General features: G+C 54.4%; 1 protein-coding gene across 1 annotated transcript in view; it reads left to right on the top strand.

Moving 5' to 3' along the window:
• SCN4A (sodium voltage-gated channel alpha subunit 4) overlaps window positions 1–21,196 on the top strand; it is a 41,958-nt gene extending 20,762 nt beyond the window's left edge. The window contains exons 15-25 of the mRNA XM_071577263.1: window positions 1,972–2,403; window positions 9,971–10,100; window positions 10,401–10,555; window positions 12,307–12,480; window positions 13,171–13,293; window positions 13,851–14,129; window positions 15,332–15,385; window positions 16,898–17,035; window positions 18,202–18,306; window positions 19,006–19,276; window positions 19,746–21,196. Coding sequence (XP_071433364.1) covers window positions 1,972–2,403; window positions 9,971–10,100; window positions 10,401–10,555; window positions 12,307–12,480; window positions 13,171–13,293; window positions 13,851–14,129; window positions 15,332–15,385; window positions 16,898–17,035; window positions 18,202–18,306; window positions 19,006–19,276; window positions 19,746–20,938 — 3,054 coding nt within the window. The 3' untranslated portion in view covers window positions 20,939–21,196. The remainder of the gene's footprint in view (window positions 1–1,971; window positions 2,404–9,970; window positions 10,101–10,400; window positions 10,556–12,306; window positions 12,481–13,170; window positions 13,294–13,850; window positions 14,130–15,331; window positions 15,386–16,897; window positions 17,036–18,201; window positions 18,307–19,005; window positions 19,277–19,745) is intronic.
• Window positions 21,197–25,540: the final 4,344 nt, after the last annotated feature.

A 25,540-nucleotide genomic window follows, 5' to 3' on the forward strand; every position in this document is an offset into this window, starting at 1 on the left:
TGGGGTCTGTGGGTGGTGCTGGGCAGACGAGGGGAGCAGTCCTGTGACCCCCTTGCCCCCAGACTGCCCGTCACCCACCAGTCAGCAATGGTTTGTGATGCCACCTTTGGAGGGCAGCCCATTCATTTGGATTGTGATGCTGAATGAGGCTGAAAAACACCCACAAACAGCTGGAGCCTCTCCAGGACCATCTGCAGAGAGAGCAGGAGACTGGGAATCACAGCGGGGGCTCTGGAAACTTCCTTTTTGGAGGCTGTTTTTGGAGTGGGACGGCCCACCCACCCCTCCAGGACACTCTCCTGGAGAAGACAGGGGAGCAGCACGACTTGCAGGTGGTGGGGACCAGCCCCAGCCCTGCCAGAGGTGCAGGTGTCCCCTCCCTGCACGGCACCCCAGAGCTCAGGACAAGCTCTGGCAGCTCCTGCCACGCTCTGTGCCGCTGCACGGGGTCTGTTTACAGCAAAGCAGGGAAACATGGAGCACAGACACGTACAGAGCCGTCTCTGCCATCCTCACCCTCTGTGCCAGGCTCTCCTGGCCGTGTCTCAGGTATTCCGAGCCCTGGAGCGTGTCCCAGAGCCTCCCAAGTGTCCCCCTGAAGGGAGGTGTGTGTTTCTCTGCGCTTCCCCTGCGGGAGGAATAAGGTGACGGTGGCTCGTCCTTCGCTGTTGGTGACACTTCGAGCATTTCCTTTGGGGTTATTAAGGGAAAAGGGAGGAAGTCAGTCGGGTGACAAGGTAAGGGACTCCTGTCCAACAAAGCCAGAGCCAAGGGCAGCTATTAGCTGTAATTGGTGCTTAACGTAATCGTTAAACTGATGGGCCCGTGGGGATTTATTTAAAGACGAGGTTTAAGGCACATGGTATGAGCCTTGGGAAAGCAGCAGTGACCTTGGATAGCAGCTAATTCCCGGCTCAGATACGCTGCTGGCACAACAGGGCACAAACATCAACAGCTGTGGGCTGGGCCAGCGCTGCTGGGTGCAGGGGTGCCTGTCCCACTCCTCTGCTCGTGAGCTGCCCCAGGGTTCTGGCATGCAGGGAGTCAAACTGTGCCAGGCCAGGCTGTGCAGTCACGTTTTGGGCATGGTGGAGTAGGAGAGATCTCGAGGAAGCAGCAGAGTCTGTGCCTCTCCTTGCTGGAGTTATACTGAGCATTTGCAGCCCATGAGCTGAGTCGTGCTGAGATGAAATACCACTTTGAGGGACCAGAGCAGTCTGTGGGAGACAGGGATGAGGTTACAGCTGGGGCTCAGGCTCCTCTGTGGCACTGGGGTGTTGGAGACCCTCAGGACCCTGCTGGGCATCTGAGCTACCAGAGGCAAGGAAGGGGAGAGGAAGAGTTGTAGCCAGGAGGACAACAAGCAGGAGGCTTCTTTCTGGGGAGAGAAAGGACGTAATGGTGGAAACATAGAACTCCAGGCTGGTTTGGGTTGGAAGGGACTTTAAGGATCATCCAGTGCCACCCCTGCCATGGGCAGAGACACCTCCCACCAGCCCAGGTTGCTCCAAGCCCTGTCCAGCCTGGCATTGGACACTCCCAGGGCTGGGGCATCCCCAACAGAGCTGAGTTGTATCTCTGGGGGTGATGAGAAGCACCACAGGCTTGAGGAGTCCCACAGGGGAACAACCAGGCCAAGAGCTCCAAGAGACCAAAGGGAGGGGCACAGTGATGGGTGCACATGACAGCTGGTTCAAGAGGGGCTGAAGCCATGGCTGGTATCGCTTCCAACTGGATCAGCAGGACCCAGGCAGCTGGGGGTGACACTGAGGGCATCAGAACCCAAGGGCGAGTGAGGAGGGGCATGTCCATGTCCTCCAGGAGATGGGGTTGGCATCTCTGCAGTCCCCAGAGCTGGGTGAGGGGAGCCCAGAGCCCACAACATGCTTGGTGAAGGGGTTTCTCCACAACCACAGGTGGTCCCTGCTGCTCCAGCCTGGACATCAGGGCTGGTGTTTTTGTCCCTCCCAGGTGTTGAACCTGTTCTTGGCTCTGCTGCTGAGCTCCTTCAGCGCTGACAGCCTGGCAGCGTCAGACGACGACGGCGAGATGAACAACCTGCAGATCGCCATTGGCAGGATCACCCGCGGCATCGACTTCGCCAAGACCTTCCTCCTCACCCTCCTCCGCCGGCTCTGGAAGGGCAAGAAGGTGGCCCCAGAGGAAGAGCAGGAGCCCAGCAAGAGGGACAATTCTGTGCTAAACCACGTGGACACCGCCCAGGAGCCCAAGTCAGGGTACCTGGATGGGCTGACTGGCAAAGAGCACATTTTCATGGATGAGCTGGACCACATGAACTTCATTAACAACCCCAACCTGACAGTGCAAGTCCCCATCGCCTCAGAGGAGTCAGACCTCTATGAGGAGACCAGCACCCAGTCTGAAACTGAGGACACCACCAAGGTAAGGAAGGCAGGTGGAAAAGGTTCACCCAAAACCAGGGACTGGCTCATTCTTGCTGTGCTGTCCAAAGAAAGATGCTTGTAATAATGCCAAGGTCATGGGTTCAATCCCCTGTGTGGGCCGTTGACTTAAGAGTTGGACTTTATGGTCCTTGTGGGTCCCTTCCAGCTCAGAATAGTCTGTGATTCTGTGATATCTGCATGTCTTTCACCTATAGAGCAACAGACTGTGAATTTTAGATTTATATTGTAGCTTTTTCATGGTGTGTAGCAGGAACCAGACTTGCTGTTTTCCAACCTGACATTTCGCAGTGTAAACTGGAGTGTGGGGGGGGGGGTCAGGGCCAAACAGGGGCTTGGCCTATTTGGAGTCAGGTTATGGGATTATTGCCAGTGCCAGAGGGGCCCACTGCACCCAGGGGTGGTGCAGGGGTCAGGGAGCTCAGTTTGGGGTTAATGATGTTCAGAGGAATCTGATGCCAGGAAATCTGCTGATGGCACTATCATCGGATCCGCTGCTAATGCCTCCGAAAGCAGCACCAGCGGGGCATGAAACCAGATGGAGGAGCTTAGCAGGAGTGAACATGAAGCGATGCAGGTTGGATCCAGAGCTGACAGGACAGCTGAGGTCAGCACTGAGGTGTGGAAGAGACTGTTGGGGCTCATGGGACACTGGTCACCTCCCTGCGAGGGTGGCAGGGGTGTCATGTGAAAGGGAGGAGGGAGACAGAAATACAAAGATTTCTAGTCTTAACTGTATTAATTAAAAGTTATTAGCTGTAAGCACTCCCAGACAATCAGATCCTTATGTACCCCAACACTGTCTGCCAACTACCGGACAGCCCACAGGCTGGAAGGGGTTCTGACCTGTGATATGAAGCCACAGGCTGGAAGGGGTTCTGACCTCTGATATGAAGCCACAGGCTGGAAGGGGTTCTGACCCCTGATATGAAGCCACAGCTTGGAAGGGGTTCTGACCTCTGATATGAAGCCACAGATTGGAAGGGGTTCTGACCTCTGATATGAAGCCACAGGTTAGAAGGGGTTCTGACCCCTGATATGAAGCCACAGGTTAGAAGGGGTTCGGATCTCTGATATGAAGCCACAGGTTAGAAGGGGTTCTGACCTCTGATATGAAGCCACAGGTTGGAAGGGGTTCTGACCCCTGATATGAAGCCACAGATTGGAAGGGGTTCTGACCTCTGTGATATGAAGCCACAGGTTGGAAGGGGTTCTGACCTCTGTGATATGAAGCCACAGGTTGGAAGGGGTTCTGACCTCTGTGATATGAAGCCACAGGTTAGAAGGGGTTCTGACCTCTGTGATATGAAGCCACAGGCTGGAAGGGGTTCTGACCTCTGTGATATGAAGCCACAGGTTGGAAGGGGTTCTGACCTCTGCTATGAAGCCACAGGCTGGAAGGGGTTCTGACCTCTGCTATGAAGCCACAGATTGGAAGGGGTTCTGACCTCTGCTATGAAGCCACAGGTTAGAAGGGGTTCGGACCCCTGATATGAAGCCACAGGTTAGAAGGGGTTCTGACCTCTGATATGAAACCACAGGTTGGAAGGGGTTCTGACCCCTGATATGAAGCCACAGGTTAGAAGGGGTTCTGACCTCTGTGATATGAAGCCACAGGTTAGAAGGGGTTCTGACCTCTGATATGAAGCCACAGGTTGGAAGGGGTTCTGACCTCTGTGATATGAAGCCACAGGCTGGAAGGGGTTCTGACCTCTGATATGAAGCCACAGTTTGGAAGGGGTTCTGACCTCTGATATGAAGCTACACTTCAGCCAGGGAGAAAGTGCCTCCAGAAAAATTAGAGCCTTATGAACCCAGCACTGCCTGCCCAACTAGGACAGAACACAGGCTGGAAGGTTTTCTAACCCCTGATATGAGGACCACACTTAAGCCAGGGAGAAAATTATTAAAAATCAGCGCTTCTAGACAATCAGAGCCTTGTGTTCCCCAACACTGTCTGTCTTTTAACTGACAGCCCACAGGTTGGAAGGTTTTCTGACTTCTAATACGAAGCCACACTTAAGCTAAAAAAAAACTTTTCTCATGACAGCTCCTGAAATAACATTTATTAACACAAATATGTGACAGTTATTGTGGGTTCTGCTTTGTCGGTGAGAACGTTCAGCTGCAAGATTGTATTTAATTGATAATAAAAGACCCCAAAAGAAACCAGCACCAAACACATTCTACAGAGACAAACACACCAAACTCCAGTTCAATGTATCCCATTTTCAGGACAGACAGAAACCAGCAACAAAGAACTACTGACTGAAAACACAGCCACCTAAAACACTTATCCAGGCACTCTCTCAGTAACACAGGACAATGAAATAACTTGCACTCCACTCTCTCTGTAGCACGAAACAAAAGGGAAGGGCAGAGCTGCTTCTTATCAACACACATGTTGAAAAAAGAAACTGCACCTTGAAAGTGAAGCAAGTTACTGTAGAGCAAAACAGAGCTGGGCTTATAAAGTAAAAACAGCAAAAGCAATAACCAATATAAAATAGCAAAGTGTGAAGCAAGTTACTGGTATTAGTATTAAGGCAGCAAAACACATTTAGTAAAAGAAATGCTTATAAAGTAAGAATCAAAGTAAGAAAGGAAGAAAGTAAAGTTAAGAAAACAAAGTTAGAAAAAAGTAGAAAGCACATGGTCTCACCCTCTTACATTGCTCCAGGAGGAGGAGAAGGCAGGACAAGTTGCAGCAGTTCCCCTCACAGAGACTCTGGCATTTTTCCCTCTCCCACTCCTCTCTGCTGCAGTTTAAACTCCAAACACTTTTTGTACCTTTTTTTCTTTCATGTGGTTTGTGTGACTAATAGTCAATCTATTGGGGGGGTGCTGGTGATGCAGATGCCCAAGGGGAGGTGGCTCCTTTGAGCAGTCATAGAAGATATTGCAAAGGGGGGCCGTGTCATTCCTCAAACAACACTCCACCCTGTGTTAATCTCATCAGTTTGAAAGCCTTTGTCCTTGGCCAGGAGCATCCCCCCAGGGGCTGAGGCGAATTCCTCAACCCATCAGGCCTTATCAGGGGCCATCACACCACACAGGGGGATGTGAGACAAGAAACTCAGGGAGAGCAGGCACAGAAAGGAGGGTGATGGTCTGGTGGGAAATTGCTGCTCACCCTGAGGCCCTGGGGAAACATGGGGAGGCTGAGGGTGCTGTGGTGGAGAGGAGCAGCTGCATCACTCTGGGAAGGGGTTTGTGTGAATAATAGAACAGCTCTCATGGGGGGTTTGTCATGACTGGAGATGGAACTGAAGGGCCTCTGGGAATCTCTGTCCCAGCTAGTCCTGCTGTGTGCCAGGGCAGAAGGCAGCATGGGGCTGCTGAGCACCTGGATGTGACTGCACAGGGAGCCCAGGAAGGGCTGGAGAATGAAGCCAAGCTCCCAAAACCCTGGAGCCATTCCCCTCCCTCCTCATCTGCAGGATCCTCACAGCTCAGTGCAGTGACAAGGACCTGGCTTTGAAAAAATAGGAGGCAATCCTGATGCTTTATTTTTAGCTGGAAAAGGAACGTTTGCAGCAGTTGGAGCTGCAGGAGAGGGACAGGAGGAAAGTTGGTGGCTGGCTGTGACCCATTGTGACCCTGCTGCTAAGCCACACTCAGAGGGGACATATTGGAAGGGGCAAGGTGGGGTTGGGGCTGTCATTCCCTGTATTGGTTCCAGCAGGAGGGCTGAGATTTGGTATTTCCCCCCAGATTTTTCCTGCTGCAACTCCAGTCCCACAGCATTAATCCCCTGTACACCAACCCATGCCATAGCACACTGGGTGATGCTAATGCCAACCTGGCCACCACAGGGACACCCAGCCTGGGCTGTGGAGTCCCCAGGAGACTCAGTTTGCCACCACCACGATGCTAATGCCAACCTGGCCACCACAGGGACACCCAGCCTGGGCTGTGGAGTCCCCAGGAGACTCAGTTTGACACCACCACGATGCTAATGCCAACCTGGCCACCACAGGGACACCCAGCCTGGGCTGTGGAGTCCCCAGGAGACTGTTTGCCACCACCACAATGTGCTTCCCAACAGCTGGAGGAAAGCCCCCTTGTGCAGCTGTTGGGCATGTCCTGGCATGGTGGGGTTTAGGGGGTGTGTTCAGCTGATGGCATCTGCCCCAACACCCTGCACAGAGAGATGTGAGAGCCAGCTCTGGCTGCTCAGCACGTGGCAAATGGCACCTCTCAACCACTAAATACCAGTTCAGCCCATCATGCTGCTGGGTTGGGGCCAGATTCAATCAAAGCAAGGTGAAAGCCAAGGGGGTGCATTAACAACCTGGGGCCCACCCAAGTGGGCAGGGTGACCAAAGAGCTGGCACTTACCATAGAATCATGGAATGGCTTGGGTTGGAAGGAGCCTGGAAGGCCTCCCAATGCCATCCCTGCCATGGGCAGGGACACCTCCCACCAGTCCAGGGTGCTCCAAGCCCTGTCCAACCTGGTCTGGGACACTCCCAGGGATGGGGCAGCCACAGCTTCTCTGGGCACCTGTGCCAGGGCCTGCCCACCCTCCCAGCCAGGAATTCCTTCCCAATATCCCATCTATCCCTGCCCTCTGGCAGTGGGAAGCCATTCCCTGTGTCCTGTCCCTCTATCCCTTGTCCCACGTCCCTCTCCAGCTCTCCTGGAGCCCCTTTGGGCACTGGAAGGGGCTCTCAGGTCTCTGGCTCTAAACCCAGCCTAGAACATCCTCCAACAACTCCATGGAATCACAGGATTCCAGAATGGTTTGAGGTGGAAGGAAACTTAAGGATCTCACCCCTGCCATGGGCAGGGACACCTCCCACCAGCCCAGGGTGCTCCAAGCCCTGTCCAACCTGGCCTTGGGACACTCCCAGGGATGGGGCAGCCACAGCTTCTCTGGGCACCCTGACCTCACAGCCAAGAATTCCTCCCCAAAATCTCATCTATCCCTGCCCTCTGGCAGTGGGAAGCCATTCCCCTTGTCCTGTCCCTCCATCCCTTGTCCAAAGTCCCTCTCCAGCTCTCCTGGAGCTCCTTTAGGCACTGGAAGGGGCTCTGAGATCTCCCTGGATCCTTCTCCTCTCCAGGTGAGCCCCCCAGCTCTCAACCTGTGTATGTATAAGGTGAAATGGTAATTAGAAATGAGGTGCTAATGGGTGGCAGCCCTGAGCTGGTCCCTGGGGAGGGTCGCTGCGGTGCCAGCCGGGTGTGCTCACATCCCGAGATCAGCTCCAGGTGGAGCCAAAGCCCCGCACACCGCCCGGCACCGGAGACAGCCCCCCGTGAGCAGCGAAAACCGGCGCGTTTCTCTGCACGGGCTGCTCAGAAAATGCTGATAAATGTTCCCTCCCTTCCAGAGCAGCAACTTCGCCAGGCAAAGATGTTTTTCAGCGTCAAGATCATCGCAGCTGCTCTGCTGGAGCTCTTTTGTATCTTATGGTTGATTCATTTTTGCAGCTCAAAGCAGTGAGGAGGGCACAGGCTGGGCTGTGGCTCTGCAGAATCGGTGCAGGGGCTCAGGGCTCTTCATGGGGGGTTTTCCCTGGGGGTCTCATCCTGCTGGGCAGGGTGATGTCTCCTGGAATGTTCTGGGCTGTGGTGCTTCACAGGGATATTGTCAGTGGAGCTGAGGAGGCTCAGCCTGGAGAAAAGGGAGCTCAAGGGGGATTTTCTTGCTCTCTCCAATTCCCTGACAGGAGGGGGGAGCCGGGTGGGTCGGACTCTGCTCCAGGGAACAAGGGATAGGACAAGGGGAAACTGCTTCAAGGTATGCCAGGGGAGGTTCAGGTTGTACATTGGGAAAATTTCTCCATGGAAAGGGCTGTCCAGCCCTGGCACAGCTGCCCAGGGCAGGGGTAGAATCACCATCTCTGGGGGATTTAAAAGCCATGTGGATGTGGCACTTGGGGACATGGGTCAGTGGTGGCCTTGGCAGTGCTGGGGGATGGGTGGGCTCGATGATCTCAAAGGGCTTTTCCAACCTGCCCAATTCCATGATTTTAAGTGCTGTGTATTGTGGGAGTCCCAGGGCACTGTAGCACAGGAATGCCAGTGCTCAGTGCTGCCAAGGATGTCAAAGCCCTGGGTTTGGGGGGAAACCCCCAGCCAGGCTGGAGGTGCCCTACCAGGTGTGTGATGGAAATTATTGTGCAAACTGCTGGTTTGGGGGGCACAGGGAGGCTCAGGAGCCCCCAGGGATGGGGTTTGGGGCCTCTTGCCATGGGACCAGCACAGTTATCCCTGTCCCCATCCAACAGGACCTGCCCTGAGCACCAGCCACAGAGCTCCTGAGTTCCATGAGCTGTCCAAGTGCTTCTTGGACACCTTTCCCCCATCTCCAGGGTGGCTGCTCTGCTTTGTCCCCAACTCATCCCTTTGCAAGCCATGTCCTGAAGGCAGATGGTTTCTGTGTGTCCTTCCCTGCGGTCACAGCTTGTCTGGCTCTTTGCCGAGGCCTCCTAATCCCCCTGTCCCTCCTCTCCCCTCCTCCAACCTCAGCAGAGGGTGGTCCCACTGATCCTGGAGAGCCACCAGCTGACAGCTCGTGCCACCCCCACCACTGTGTCCTGTGTGTCCCCAGAGGGTCCCTCAAAGCAACATCTTCTCGTGGAGATGTGGCTGTGGCCCCTGAGGCTGCAGCAATGATGGGGCCTCACTTCACTCCAGGGGCTCTTCCCGGGTTTTGGAGGATGGAGCAGCTCCTTTAAGCACTACCAAAAGCATGAGCAGCCTCGGGGGAGGATTTTCTCCTTCCCATGCAAGCCAACACTGTCCTGTGTTTGAGATCTGCTTTCTGCTGCTCCCAGGTAGGACAGGCAGAGCTGGGGATCTGCTCTTTATTTCACGGTCTTCTCAGGAAACCAAAAAAAAAAAAAGGGGGGAGGGGGGAGGAAAAGAATCCCAGGGACTTGCCAAGGTTTTCCCTTGTTATCAGCCCCTCTGGGCTTTGCTGAGTGGTATCTGGGAAGTCAGCCAAGCTGAGCTGTGGAGCAGGATGGAGCTGGAGAGAGGCATTTGGGATGCAGGTTTTGAACTTGGGTGAACCTCAGGCAAAGGGCCCTTCGGCACGAGCCGAGCCAGCAGGATGTGAGAGAAGTGCCACGGTGGCTTCTTAGGTTTCTGTAGGTCTCATTGCACCAAAGAGGGTTTGGCAGAGGAATTCTTGGATGGGGACATGCAGAGGAGGAGGAGGAGAGGATGAGAAAAATCAGCCTGAGGTGATGGTACAAGTGGATGGGAGGTGGATCTGCTGTGCTGGGAGGAAGGCTGGAGTCAGGGGAGCTTTTGCTTCTCTGAATCTGGACGAAAAGTGAAGCTTGTGCCAGCTCAGGTACCAACGACCCTTCAAGGTTTGCAGCTCTGGACAATTCAACAGCTTCACTGTGGGCTGTGTTTCCATAGGAGAGGGACTCAGAGCACCCTCCAAGCCAGGAGGTGCCACCAGTCAGCTATCCTGGCACTGCCTGGTCTCTCTGGGGTAGGAGGAGGGTGGCTGAAGGCAGCCAAAGCCCAAGAGCATCCCTTTTGCAGGGCAGCCCACCCTGAACCCTCCTCTCCCTCTGCAGAAGCCCCTCTACAGCGACGATGGATCCTCCCTGTGCAGCACCGTGGATTACAAACCCCCCGCGCCCGAGGAGGAGGAGGTGGCAGAAGAGGCCGAGGAGGGCAACGAGCCCGAGGAGTGTTTCACCGAAGGTGAGGGACCAAGAAGGGCAGGAGATCCTATGGGAAGGTGCAGGTGGGTGTGGAGGGGCCATTCCTGCAGCATAAGGACCCCCAGGCTCACTGAGCTCAGCCCAAACTCCAAATCCCCCTGTAGTACCATGAAGATGATCCCCATGGGGCTCCCCTGTCCCACCCCACCTAAGCCCAGCAGGATCCTCCTCCAACCTGCACCAGGGAGGGTTTAAAACACCAATAAAACTATGAATAGTGTCTCGGTGGTGGAAACACCCTGGCCAGGAGGTGGCCCCCAGCTCTGTGTCCCACCCCCAGGCTGTGTGAAGAGGTTTCCCTGCCTCTACGTGGACATCACCAGTGAGAAAGGGAGGATATGGTGGAACATCCGGAAGACCTGTTTCCGCATTGTGGAGCACGACTGGTTCGAGACCTTCATCGTCTTCATGATCCTCCTCAGCAGTGGGGCGCTGGTAGGTCCCACCTTTCACCCTGTCCCGTTTGCTCCCAGCCTGGGGGAGCCAGGGAGGTGGGCAGGCCCAGCCTCTGGTTGTCTCCTGTGCCAAGTCACACAGCTGTGGGCAGATGTTTGACTGAAAAGCCCATTTGGCTCAGGCCTGCCCAATGTAAGCCTTGCAAGGGGAACTGAACATCCTCCAAGAGTCCTGGTAGGGTCCCCTCTCCCCAGCATCCCATGGGCTGGAGGGATGTGACTGCAGCCCCCACTCCTGCCATTAACCACAAACTCTCTGCACACCATCAGTTCAGCTCCATGGGGTGTTTCCTGCTTTCACCGTTGCCATCACCAGCTTTTGGGAGGTGTTGACAAATAATTTATGGTTATCACGTTGCTGTTCAGCACCTCCAGCCACTTCCAACCCTCTCCAGAACATTGTACAGACAGACTGGGAATGAGAGGCTGGAGAGCAGTGCCAGGAAAGGGCCCTGGGGATCCTGGTTGGTGCCCAGTTGGCCACGAGTCAGCAGTGCCCTGGAGCCAGGAGGGACATCCCTGTCCTGGGGGGCATCAGGCCCAGCATGGCCAAGGGAGGGGATTGTCCTGCTCTGCTCTGCTCTGGGGCAGCCCCACCTGCAATAGTGGGGCAGTTTGGGGGGACACAATGGAAGGAAGAGATTGAGCCATTGGAGCGTGTCGGAGAAGGGCCTGGAGGGGCAGCGTGTGAGGACACTGAGGGCACTTGGTGTGTTCAGCTGGAGGAGACTGAGGGGAGACCTCACTGCAGGTACAACTTCCTGGGGAGGGGCAGAGGAGGGGCAGGCACTGATCTCTGCTCTGTGGGGACCAGGGACAGCACCCAGGGAATGGTCTGAAGGTGTGTCAGGGCAGGCTCAGGTTGGATATTAGAAAGAGGCTCTTCCCCCAGAGGGTGGTGGGCACTGAGCAGGCTCCCCAGGGCAGTGGGCACGGCCCCAAGGCTGGCAGAGCTTTGGATGATACTCTGGGGCACACAGTGTGACTCTTGGGGATGGTCCTGTGCAGTGCTAAGGGTTAGACTGCAGGATCCTTGTGGGTCCCTTCCAACTCAGCATATTCTGGGATTCTGTGGCATTCATTTAAATCATTAATAAGCTGTGACAGCCCATTGGTCCTCTGGGTCTGTTTGGCCTGGACATGACCCAGAGACCCCTGGAAACAGCAACTTTTGTGCAGGTTTGGAGGTGAAGAGAGAGGGAAGAACTGAGGGACTGAGGGTGTTTTCAGACATACTTTACATGTCTGCATCATGCTCAGTTTGGGGATGTCTGAGGTTGTAGCTGGTGCCGGAATTGAAAGCTGTGCTAAACCAGCTGTGCAACACCTGGTCACCACACCCACTCCTCTGGCTGCTTACATTCCACATGCCACGTGGGTGTAGCAGTCACCCAAACTCTTGAGGGCGTTTTCAAACCTACCAAAGCATCCAAAGGTGTGGGTTGGTGTCCTGGTTTTTGGCTCCAAACGGGTGGGAATTTGATGCCGCTGGACTTTTGCTTCAGCGAAGCTTTGCTTCAGGTCTGACACTGCTCTACAAAGCCAAGAGGAACTTGCAAGCGAGAGTTAGACCCCAGGCTGATCCAGTACATGCATAAATGCCACCCATCATTAGGTTCTCACTTCCCAAGCTTCCCCAGGCCCTGGGAAAGCAGGTGTGGGTGTGGCTGCCCTGGGATGCAGCGGGTCTAATGGAAGAATGACTGTCACGTAGCTCGGTGCCTCTTCCAGGCCTTCGAGGACATCTACATTGAGCAGCGGAAGGTGATCAAGACCATCCTGGAATACGCTGACAAGGTCTTCTCCTACATCTTCGTCATCGAGATGTTGCTCAAGTGGGTGGCCTATGGCTTCAAGGTGTACTTCACCAACGCCTGGTGCTGGCTGGATTTCCTCATCGTTGATGTACGTGATGGGCAACTGTGGAGCCAGAGCTGAGGGCTTTGGGGCATTGGGGGACTGCAGCAGAAATTACCCCCCTATTGTATCTTAAAGGACAACGGGGCATCCATGGGACAAGATTAAAGTATGAGAACATTGGTTAAATTATGCTCCACAGGATAGACCACTTCTTTTCCTGGTTGCAGAAACCCTTTCAAACCACTTCTGTTTTACACCAAAGCCAAGAACAGCCCACGCTGTTCTACCAGACCCCAGCAGAGATGTGAAGGGACACAGGGTCTCCTAAATGCTCCATGATAGAGCAGTGCAGTATTTCTGTGTCCCCTGCCAGCTCCACCCTTGTACTCGAGAGGTATCATCCTGACCCAGCACTGGAAGTGTCCAAGGCCAGGTTGGACAAGGCTTGGATCAACCTGCTCTAGAGGAAGGTGTCTCTGCCCATGGCAGGGGGTGGAACAAGATGATCTTTATGGTCCCTCCCAACCCAAGCCATTCTGGGATTCTTTGATTCTGGGGTTCTTGAGGTCGCTGATCACCAGAGACCTTGAGGAGTTGAAGTCTGTGTCCCAGGATTAGAGGATGACACCAACCTGAGGAAGTGCTGAAGAGAGAGGGAAAGGTGGGAGCTGCAGGATGTGGTTCAGTTGTGTTTCCACCTGAGCTGCTGCTGATCCCTTGTGCTGCTCCTTCCAGGTTTCCCTGGTCAGCCTGACAGCGAACTGGCTGGGATACTCTGAGCTGGGAGCCATCAAGTCCCTGAGGACACTGAGGGCCCTGAGACCACTGCGTGCCCTGTCCCGGTTCGAGGGCATGAGGGTAGGTGTGCTGCTGGCTCTGACAGGGCCATGCAACACTGCACCCCTATGCAGTCATCTGCACCAGGGACCATCCCTGCTGGTTGTCAGGGGTCTCCAGATCAGTGGGATTGATGCTTTGGTCCAGTCTGAGTCCACCTGGTGCTGCTGGGGCATGGGGACATGAAGGTCCACATCACTCCCTGAAGGGAAGTTCTGGCCAGGTGGGGGTTGGTCTCTTCTCCCAGGCACTCAGCAATAGGACAAGGGGGCACGATGGGCTCAAGCTCTGCCAGGGGAAATTGAAGTTGGAGATGAGAAAGAAATTCTTTGCAGAGAGAGTGCTCAGGCATTGGAATGGGCTGCCCAGAGAGGGGGTGGATTCCCCATCCCTGGAGGTTTTTCAGCTGAGCTTGGCCGTGGCACTGAGTGCCATGATCTGGTAAAGGGACTGGAGTTGGACCAAGGGTTGGACTTGATGATCTCGGAGGTCTTTTCCAACCCAATCCATTCTACGATTCTGTGATCACTGGTCTGGTCCCACAGCCAGGTCCTCCAGGGTCTCTTCTCCCCTTGCAGGTGGTGGTGAACGCCTTGCTGGGTGCCATCCCCTCCATCATGAACGTCCTGCTGGTCTGCCTCATCTTCTGGCTGATCTTCAGCATCATGGGGGTGAACCTGTTTGCAGGGAAGTACTATCGGTGCGTCAACACCACCACGGGCGAGCTCTTCGACATCAGTGTGGTGAACAACAAGAGTGACTGCATGGCCCTCCTCCACACCAACGAGGTCAGATGGGTCAATGTCAAGGTCAACTTCGACAACGTGGGCTTGGGATACCTCTCCCTGCTGCAGGTGGTACGTAACGAGGGCGGCTGCCACTGTCCAAGGGGCACGGTGCCCGGAGCAGGGCAGTGTGGTTGGCATCAGGGCTGAAGGGGGATGATGCTCTGATGCCCACATGGGGTTTCTTAGCTGTTTCTTAGCCCCAATCTGGTTTTTAACACTAAAAAAACCCTACAGAGCCAGGGAGAAAAGGGACAAGGTAGAAGATGGGAGGGGAAGGTGAAGATGGTAGACAGCACCAAGCCTGGAGCTGCCAGATATCCCCTGAATGGCACAGGATGCAGGAGTGAGGAGAGGAGACTCTCCTTTACCCCCCAGCCCCTTTGGAAAGTACACCTGCTGTACTGGAGGTGTGGGAGTTTTCCACGGGGAGGATGACGGCTGGAAACAGTGGGCACGTGTGCCCTGTGGGTTCCACAGAACATCCCACAGCTCAGCCAGGCAGCAAAGGGGAACTGCTCACCACGAGCTGAGCAAAAATAGAGCTGTGGGCTCCAGTCTGGGGTGGGCTGGGGCTTCTCCCATCAGATCCAGGGGAACTGGTGGCTGCAGAGTCGGAGCTTGACCCAAACTGATCGACCTGCTTTTAAATTCAGCTTCCTCTTCAGGCTTGTTGTTCCATCCGATTCAGGAAATAAGATGTTCAGACCTTTTGCTTAACAAATCAGCAGCAAGAGGCTGTAAAAGACGTGGAGGCCCTGAAAGAGATGCAGTGTAGGCCCCCACCCTGCTGGGATGGGAATCCAGCTGGTTGTGGAAGCAGTGGTACAGAAGTCAGGGCTTTGGAGGTGGCACAGTTTGGGAGTAGGAGGGAGTCTTCCAGACCTGGCCCAGCTCTGCTCTTGGGAAAATGCACTTTGGTTTAGGGAGAGAAGAGTCAATAGCTCCTTTTCCCAGCCTGGTTTGCAGCAGTGTTTTGGGAACCACCAGTAACCCCAGTCCCAGAACAGTCCATGCAGGTGCATGTGCAAGTCTCACTATTTCTGCCTTGGGATGTTTTTCTTGTGGATTCAACTCATGTCCCTCTCCTGCCCCTCCCATGGAGAAGCTGCATCTCCAGGCTGAGCAGGACACACACCCATCACCCTCCCTCCCCTCCCAGCCCCAAATACCTCCCAGAAAATACATTATTCTCCCCTGTCACAGAACCATAGACTCATTTAGGTTGGAAAAGACTCCAAGATCATTGGATCCAACAATTCCTGTTCCCACAGGCAACCTTCAAAGGCTGGATGGACATCATGTACGCTGCCGTGGACTCACGCGAGGTGAGGGGACACGCAGGGAGGTCTCACAACCAGCACGAGGCATTGCTCTTCCCAGGGGCTGATTCCCCATGGCAGGCTGGGATCAGGGTCCCAGGGCTGAGGAGCAGCTCAGCACAGGCTGGGATGGATCCCCAGTGCTGGGGGCTGCCTGCATCTCACCTGTGGCTTCAGCCAGGACACGGGTACAGAGTGGGAAAACCCCAAAAATGTCTTATCATCAAACCGTGAAATGGTTTGGCTTGAAAGTGACTTTAAAGACCATCCAGTTCCACCCCCTGCCATGGGCAAGGACACCTTTCAGCAGACCAGGTTGCTCCAAGCCCTGTCCAACATGTCCTTGGACACTTCCAGGGATGGGGCAGCCACAACATCCCTCCTGCTGAGCTCCACAGCCTCAAAAAGGGCAACCAGTTGTGTCCCTGTGCCATTCATGTCATTGTCACCTGTGTCCCAGCTGCAGCCTTGTCCCCACACCAGGCTCCCACCCCACCCAGCTACAGCTGGGGCTGAGTTTACTCCTCTTGGCTTCAGCTTCAGGGTCCAAAATCCCCATTTAAGCTGGAGGGTTCATCCTTCACCCTCCTATGAGCTCATGCCCTCCACGTCCCCTCCAGCTGGGAGAGCTTATCCCACCCTGGAGAAAGTGCCTGGCCTGCCTTGAGCAATAAATGGGTTATGGAAACACAGCAGCCAACATTTAACCTCTGGGTCAAAGGGATTTTTAAAAAAAAACAAACAAGAGTCGTGTGATCCATCCCCAAAAGTGTCCATGGGACATGTGCTGCCAACACAGCAGGAAGGGCTTCCTACTGTTCTCTAACCCAGCTGGGGGGTCACCCCACACACCCACGGGCCTGAACTTATTGTTTCAATTGCTTTTCTGAAGCACCACAAACAGCTGCTCTGCTCACCCAGCAAGAGCTGCTGGTGCTTGGAAGGGGAGCTGCTTCCAGGGCCCTCTGAAGGCTCCTGCCCCCCAGAGCACCTGGGACAAAGCTGGGCTGGGAGAAAATCCACTCTGTCCTGCCAAGAGCTTTCCTTGGAATGGGGGAAGCCAGTGGGGACAGCTTGGGAAGTCCTCAGTGAAATGTCAAGCAAAACTAAGGGATGTCCCTTGAGATGAGTGTTGTCCCAGGCTGATGGGCTGTGCCACCCCCATGTGCTGATGGGACACAAATTAATCCACCTTTTCCTTTCCCCTCTTGGCTGTGTTTCAGCCCTTGGAATTCTGACTATTGGGAAGAAACTCACTTTTGCTCACTGATATCACTGCACCTGGGCATCCTGTCCTGTTCCCCAGCCCATGCCATGGTACCAGGGGTCAGAATTTCCTTGCCCACCCAGTTGGTGTCACATGGGTGTCCCTTCCCATTGTTGCTTCCATGGGGACAACTCAATCCATAGAACCAAAACTGTTGGAGCAGCCACTCCATGGCTCTGTCCCTGTCTGGGGGTTTAGGGCCACACTTTTGGGAGAGGATTAATCTCACCTTTCCCATCTCTCCTGGACAGATTGAAGAGCAGCCACAGTATGAGATCAACCTCTACATGTACATCTACTTTGTCGTCTTCATCATCTTCGGCGCCTTCTTCACCCTCAACCTCTTTATTGGCGTCATCATCGACAACTTCAACCAGCAGAAGAAAAAGATGAGTATTTTCTGGGTCCTGCACTGCTGTTCCCTCTCAGGGTGCTGGTCCAGGATGGAGGAGACCAGCACAGAGGTGGGGTGAGGGGACCAAAGCCACCATTCCTGGAGCTCAAATGGATCCAGGGCTCTTATCCATTAGTGGCTTCCTGCACTGGACAAATGGCACATGGGACTAAGCATTTGCAGAGGACTTCATTTATGGCTACAGAGGGAGGAGGCAAAGGGAAACTGCATTTTCTCTTGCCTGTGCCACCACTTTGATTTTCTTTGCCCACCCTGTGGTCCTTTCTCACCATTTTTCCATGTGCCAAGTTGAGACTCAAGTTCTGCTTTCAAGGAAGTAGCACAGGACTGACAGCCCTGGGGTGGGGAGCAGGCAGAGGGTGGGCAGGACAGAGCACGCTGTTGGAGCTGAGCAAGGTCTGCAGCACACTGAGAGGTCACCTCGCTCCCAGCAGGACCTCTGAGCCAGTGCAGAGAGCACTGCCTGGCAGGAGCTTGGCTGAAGATGCTTGATTGGAAGGGACATGGTCAGAGAGCTGGGTGGGAAGGGAGATGGTCAGAGAGCTGGGTGGGAAGGGAGATGATCAGAGATGCTGGGTGGGAAGGGAGATGATCAGAGATGCTGGGTGGGAAGAGACATGGTCAGAGAGCTGGGTGGGAAGGGACATGGTCAGAGATGCTTGATGGGAAGGGACATGGTCAGAGAGCTGGGTGGGAAGAGACATGGTCAGAGATGCTGGGTGGGAAGGGACATGGTCAGAGATGCTTGATGGGAAGGGACATGGTCAGAGAGCTGGGTGGGAAGGGACATAGTCAGAAATGCTGGGTGGGAAGGGACATGGTCAGAGATGCTTGATGGGAAGGGACATGGTCAGAGAGCTGGGTGGGAAGAGACATGGTCAGAGATGCTGGGTGGGAAGGGACATGGTCAGAAATGCTTGATGGGAAGGGACATGGGCAGAGATGCTGGGGGGGAAGGGAGATGATCAGAGATGCTGGGTGGGAAGAGACATGGTCAGAGATGCTTGATGGGAAGGGACATGGTCAGAGAGCTGGGTGGGAAGAGACATGGTCAGAGAGCTGGGTGGGAAGGGACATGGTCAGAGAGCTGGGTGGGAAAAGATGAATTCCCAAGACTAACAACTGCGATTCTCTTTATACTTTGGAGGCAAAGACATCTTCATGACAGAAGAGCAGAAGAAATACTACAATGCCATGAAGAAGCTTGGCTCCAAGAAACCCCAGAAGCCCATCCCCAGGCCATCGGTATGTTGGGTTAATCCCCCCTGGAGTGGAGCATGCAGGGAACACTTCGGGCCACCAGCTGTCCCAAAGGGAATGAGAAGGGTGTAGGGAAGATCCTTTGCAGGGCAAGCAGCCACACCCTGGCTCCCTGTTGTCACCCCTTCAGGCAGGACCTTGCCAAGAGCTGTGGCTTCAGAGGAGGTTGGCACCAGGCAACCTTCATGGGGGCTGCACTGCTGGCAAAGGCAGTGAGGGGGTGCCTTTTGCTTCCTCCTAGTTCAGCTCCCAGCTCCTCTCTGACAGCTGGGCTCAGGGACAGCTCAGCTTTCAACCCTCCTGGAAGGGACACTGGTCCAGCCAACACGTTCAGGGTTGTGATTTGGCTTTGGGTTTGGCAGCCCTGTGCAAGTGAGGCCTTTTCCAGGTGTTTATTTGTGCCCTATGAGCTGTGGGTATAATTAGAAAGTGACAGTTCCCTGAGGCCACACCTCCTGACCGTGGTGTCACCAATGGGCTCCATCCTGTGAGGTGCTGAGTATCCTCCCCCATAACTTCTGGGGCTGTGAGACCTGCACTGGCCACAACCCTGAGGTTTCTCTTACTCTAATAAATGTGGTTCCTTCTTCTCTTTCTGTTGTGTCTCTTGTTTTGTGTCTGTCTGCCCCATGTTCCCACCTCACCTCTGGTGCTCCATCATCATCCACACGGCCCCGGTGGCAGAACAAGTTCCAAGGGAAGGTGTTTGACTTTGTTACCAAGCAAGTGTTCGACATAACCATCATGATCCTGATTTGTCTTAACATGGTGACCATGATGGTGGAGACAGATGATCAAAGCGAGCTCAAAACGTCTGTCCTCTACAAGATAAACCTGGTCTTCATCGTCATCTTCACCGGGGAGTGTGTGCTCAAGATGTTTGCCTTACGTTACTACTACTTCACTGTTGGCTGGAACATCTTTGACTTTGTGGTGGTCATCCTCTCCATCTTAGGTGAGTCCTGATGGTCCCACCAGTTCCTTAGGGATCCCCCTGGATAATGAGGAGTGGAAATGGTCTCCCCAGTCCACAGCCACTAAGCTGTCACTGGCTCCCACTTACACCCACCCTTTGAGCAGGGCCAAGCCAGCAGGACCCTGAGAGAAGATGTGAGGCCACCTCTTGCCACCAGGCTGGGTGAGGGACTTGGGGTGTCCCTCGCTCCTCCTTGATGTTATTCTCTCTTCTCTCCATGCTGCTGAAATGGAGCAGCCAGTGTTTAACCCTTGAGTCTGTGCTCAGAGTTTATTTTTTTAGTGTGTCCCCTCTGTCCCTGGAGGAGCAGAGCGTTGTGTGCCATCAGGGGTGGCCTCATCTCCCTGTGTCTGCCCAGCTCTGGCACATGGAGCAGAGTTAGGGGGACTGACCCCCTGAGGGTGGCTGCAGGGTGTGAAAAACTCCCCTCTCCTTCATCCCTTCACAGGTATTGTCCTGTCTGACATCATAGAGAAGTACTTTGTGTCCCCCACCCTGTTCAGGGTGATCAGGCTGGCAAGGATTGGCCGTGTCCTCCGGCTGATCCGAGGGGCCAAAGGCATCCGGACCCTCCTCTTTGCCCTGATGATGTCCCTGCCCGCCCTGTTCAACATCGGCCTCCTGCTCTTCCTCGTCATGTTCATCTACTCCATCTTCGGGATGTCCAACTTCGCCTACGTGAAGAAGGAGTCGGGCATCGACGACATCTTCAACTTCGAAACTTTTGGGAACAGCATCATCTGCCTCTTCCAGATCACCACGTCAGCTGGATGGGATGGGCTCCTCAACCCCATCCTAAACAGCGGCCCCCCAGACTGTGACCCCGAGCTGGAAAACCCTGGAAGTTCAGTGAAAGGAGACTGTGGCAACCCCTCCATCGGCATCTTCTTCTTCTGCAGCTACATCATCATCTCCTTCCTCATCGTGGTGAACATGTACATCGCCATCATCCTGGAGAACTTCAACGTGGCCACGGAGGAGAGCAGCGAGCCCCTCTGCGAAGATGATTTTGAGATGTTTTATGAAACCTGGGAGAAGTTTGACCCGGATGCCACCCAGTTCATTGCCTACAGCACCTTGTCTGACTTTGTAGACACCTTACAGGAGCCACTGAAAATTCCCAAGCCAAACAAAATCAAACTAGTCACCATGGATCTCCCAATGGTTGCTGGGGACAAAATCCACTGCCTGGACATCCTCTTTGCCCTGACTAAGGAAGTGCTGGGAGACTCGGGAGAGATGGATGCCTTGAAGGCCAGTATGGAGGAGAAGTTCATGGCTGCAAACCCCTCTAAGGTTTCCTATGAGCCCATCACCACCACTCTGAAAAGGAAACACGAGGAAGTCTGTGCCACCAAAATCCAGAGGGCCTTCCGGAGGTACCTGCTGAGGCGCTCGGTCAAACAGGCGTCCTACATGTACAGGCAGAGCAAGGACGAGGACGCCCCGAGCGAGGAGGCGCCCGAGAAGGAGGGTCTGATTGCCACCAAAATGCAGGAGATCTATGGGAACAGTGGGACAGATGTGGAGACAACCCCTGCCATTGGCCTCGAGCCCATTCCCAGCTCGGAGGCGCAAGATGGTCCTGAGGAAGCAAAAGTTTGGGAGAAGGAACGCGTGGTGAAGGAGTCGCTGGTATAACAGAAGGAGCTTCCACCTCTGGCCCAGCCTGAAGAGACTTCATTTGTATCTCCTGTTCCAGAGCTCTTCCATGCACAGATCACTAGATCTTAGATATTGAGCTAATTTTGGATGTTTCAAGCAGCCACCTTTCGACACAGGATCTCCTCCTGGGCTTTCCAGCTCACTGCACTTGCAAAGAGTTTAATTATTTTTCTTATGAGAACTGAATGTGAAATCTGTTGTTGGTGAAAGAGAAACACGTTAGTTTTGAAATGATCTCATCACGGTAACGATGTTTTCCAGACATTAACAAAGGAGTATGGCTGTCCTTTCATTTAAAGTAATTATTTATTAATGTTATTTCACAATTAAGAGATTCTTCTCGTACATTGTTCTTCCAGAGCACAGCATGTGAAAGATGAGCCAAGTGAAATAACATTAATTACAGAAATCACAAGGTTTTGTGAACAAAAATCTCCAAAGTCTTAAAGTAGCACCTTTCTTTTGAATCTCTGAATGAGCTTGATGATTAATTTCTTGTTACCTACAGAGAAAGTGCAATTAAGTCTTAAAAGTTGGTTTGCACAGCCGAAAAGCATCTGCAGAAATGTTCTCAGGGTTAAATATCAGGTTTTCAAGGTCTCTGAATATGCATTGAAACCATAAATCATTCAGGGCTCTACCATACGAATGTAAACACTATTTATAGTCATGGTTTTTTCTCTGTTTTCCCGTTTCATCCAGATTTTGTGGCAGGAAAGCAATGGGTTTGGAAAACCTCCTCCAAAAATCCCCAGACTCCATGACAAAACCTTCTTGGGTTTTTGTAATCCCCCGTTGCAAGAGGAAATGTCCCATTGGAGCACTCTCGGTTGTCGTTCCCATTGTCTTCTTTGTTAGTGTTAATTAATGAGATGGATCCTCAGGGATCAAAGCAGGTGTTTGAATGATCCTTCCCATGAGCTGCTTCAATGGGGTCCCTTAAATCCCACCCAAGCCCCAGGGGGCTCAAAGCAATGAATGCTCCTACCGGGGTGCAAATCCCAAAATCCTCAGGCAGAGCTTCCCTCCCTTGGCTGGGGCTCCAGAGAGGACCTGGTGGCACGTGCTGGGGTCTCTGCAGAGCTGGATGGGGCCAGGCAGGTCCTCACCAGGAAAGCTCTGGGCAGAGGAGTGTTTTCCCATGGGAAAAAGGGTTTTGCTGCTCTTTACACAGTTGGGCAAAAGGAAAGTAAATCAAGAAAAATGGCACTGGCACAGGTTGCCCAGAGAAGCTGTGGATGCCCCATCCTTGGAAGTGTTCAAAGGTTGGATGGGTCTTGGAGCAACCTGGTCCAGTGGAAGCTGTCCCTGCCCATGGCAGGAGGGTGGAACAAGATGAGTTTTAAGGCCCCTTCCCACCCAAACTGTTTGTGGTTCTATGAAAAATGCATGAAAGGCCCCGAGTTCACCCCTGACCACCTTCTGCCTTCGTAAAGGGGAAAAAAAACCTTCATGAGATCAAAACAAACACGAACCAAAACCTCTTCCAGTTAAAGCAAGGGCTGCTTCTTGAAGCCAAAGGGTCTGTCTTTTTGTATTATTAGAATGACTTTCTTTTCTCGGGCTGAGTTGGGCGCTGAGCCGCTCCGGATGCCCCACGTTCAGGCTGCCCAGGGGCAGTGCTGAGCTTGCTGGTACCCACGTGCCACCCCACAGCCTTGTGCTGTCACTGCCATGCCCATGCTCCCTGCAACAGGAGCCTGAGCTGCTCCCACCAGCCTTTCCCTGGGAAGCATCCGTGGCACGGCCCCTCCTTGCCTGGATTGTGGTTCACAATCGATGCTGCTTCTCCGTACGTGTCGTCAGTGGTGGGAAAAATGCCACAGAGCAGGATTTGTGTGAGCTAAAGCCTCTTTTCTTTGTACATTTCTTAAAATAAACAACTGTAAATGATCTGTTATTACGATACCAAATGTGTTGGGGTGTGTTAGAGGGGGGGGAAATGTTTTCCCTGCTCTGGGAGGGGTGAATGGCTCCTCCCTTTGCTCCAGAGCTTGGCCTTGGACCTGCCATCCTCAGCGGGGCATGGTGGTCTCATCCTGCACAAGAAACCCCCAGGCAACTCCAAACCAGCCCCCAGAGCTTCTGCTCTGCTCATGAACCCATCCCTTGGGGCCTTCAGTGCTCACAGTGATGACCCCAACTCTGGGAGCTACAGGAGATGCTGCTGCAGATTCCAAGGAGAGGGGTGGGCTTGGAGGAGGTGCCCACCCCCCCCCAGCTGCCCCATGCCAGGCTCTGTGGGGCCAAACCTGCCCCAGCAGCCACGTGGGAGCGGGTCAGCATCACGGGGAGAAGGTAGTGGTGGGCGAAGGAGGTTCCTGCGTCAGTGTGTGGCGGGAGGAGGAGACACCTCCGGGACCTGCTGACGTCCCCAAGGGCCACAGCACAGCTCTGTTTTTGCTCTCACTGGAACAGCTCGTCCCAGGGCTGGTGAAATTCAAGTTGGGAGCAGCGTGGCACCAACGCAGGCAGGGGGCTGGAACGGGGAGGTGGCACAGCCCAGGAAAGGACAGCGGTGAAACCCAAACCCTGCTGAATAGGGATGGGCTGGGGAAGGTGCAGCTGCCCTGCAGTGGCTCTGGCCTGTGGGTTATGGAGTCAGGGTGGTCCAGGGGAAGAGGCATGGGGACACAGGACCCTCCCATGGGACCACCAGGGCCCTCTGCACCCAATGCCAGAGGCTGCTGCAAGCACAGGGGACTTTAAGGGGAGACCAAACCCCTCTGGCCCAGGTGTGCCTGTTCCAGGGTGCCAAGGAGCCCCCAGGCAGCACAGTGGGTGTTTTGGCCACTGTCACTGCAAACCCTCTTTAGCTCGTGCCATCCTCTTGGCTTCTCCAAGCATCTCCAGCACCCCAGCTCCCATCTCCAGCCCTTGGGTTTGATAAAACCCCCCCCAGTGCCCACTGGGCACTTGGGCACTCCATTGTCTTTGCCTTTCTGGGATGTCCTGGCCAGGCTCTGCTGTTCCAGCAGGACCCAGGGGACAATGGCAGCAGGGCCTCAGCAACACAGCCCCTTCTCCTGCAGTGCCAGGAGAAGGCACCTCTCCCATCATCCCTCTTTCCCACACAGAGCCAGGATTCCTCTGGAAAACTATTTCTCTTGCTTTCTACCCCTTTGCCTACAAGGTGAGGCTCAGGCTCGTTCCCACCATCCACTGGATGCTCAGAACTGGCAAAAACTCCACCAAACTTGCAGAAGATGAAGGTTTGGGGAGGCCCCAGGCAGTGACACCTGGGCTCTGGGGACCAGCATGACTGGCAGAAGCACCCAAAGGTGTTTTTCACTTGAAGTTCCAGCTCAGTGCTCACCCACAGCTGGTAACATGGCACAGCCAAGGGCATGGCATGGAGGGAAATGGTGTGCACAAAGCAACTTGGGGTGCCTCACTGTGCTTCCCCAGGGTCTGGTTGTCTCCAGAGGATCCATGGAGAAGGGTCTTGGGCATGGCAAATAGAGTGTAGAGAAGGGGTGGGCATGGCTGGGACATAGGGAGGAGACTCCTTATTTTGGCCACCTCTCTGCTGGAAGTGTATAAAAAATGTGTGGTTGTGGCACTTGAGGACATGGTTTAGTGGTGAATGTGGTGGTGGGGACTTGATCTTGAAGATCCTTTCCAAACCTTAAGGATTCCATGCTTCTGTGACTCAGATTTCACCTTTCCCTGGAAGGGCAGCTGCAGGGACTCTCTGGGATGCAGGGCTGGGAGCTGGGGTCTGATCTTACTACACCCCACAACAAGCAACCCCCTAAACACCCTCTATCCCTGCCCCTGCTCAAACTCTTGGCAACTGCACCAACATCAATCCCTGCCCATCACCTGCAGGGCCAAACACCATGGCGGGGATCTTTGGAGCTGGGGGGAAACCCTGGGGGCATCCCCATCCTCTGCTCTCCAGGGATGTGGCTGGGAAGAGTCCCATCCTGATCCCTGGGCTCACTCCCTGTGCTTACCCCAGATTTGGCATCACCAAGTGCTTTGGAGATGGGCTCATGTCCAGCTCTGCTGCAGATCCACCACCAGTGGTCACCTCCATCGAGTATCAGAGAACAGCCTGGGGACACAGGGCTGGGCAGTGCCCTGGGACAGGAGGATGGGCAGCACCCTGGGACATGGAGCTGGACAGGGCACAGGGACATGGAGCTGGACAGGGCACAGGGACATAGAGCTGGACAGGGCACAGGGACATGAGGATGGGCGGTGCCCCAGGGACATGGAGCTGGACAGGGCACAGGGACATAGAGCTGGACAGGGCACAGGGATATGGAGCTGGACAGGGCACAGGGACATAAAGATGGGCAGTCCACAGGGATATGGAGTTGAACAGGGCACAGGGACACAGGGCTGCACAGTGCCCAGGGCACAGGGACGTGGAGTTGGACAGGGCACAGGGATATGGAGTTGAACAGGGCACAGGGACATGGAGCTGGACAGGTCACAGGGGCACGAGGCTGGACAGGGCACCGGGACACAAGGATGGGCAGTGGCCTGGGACATGGAGATGGACAGGGCACAGGGACATGGATCTGGACAGTGCCCACGGACACGAGGCTGGACAGTGCCCAGGGACAT

Source organism: Pithys albifrons, chromosome 25, assembly GCF_047495875.1.
Source record: "Pithys albifrons albifrons isolate INPA30051 chromosome 25, PitAlb_v1, whole genome shotgun sequence".
Classification (NCBI taxonomy): Eukaryota; Metazoa; Chordata; class Aves; order Passeriformes; family Thamnophilidae; genus Pithys; species Pithys albifrons.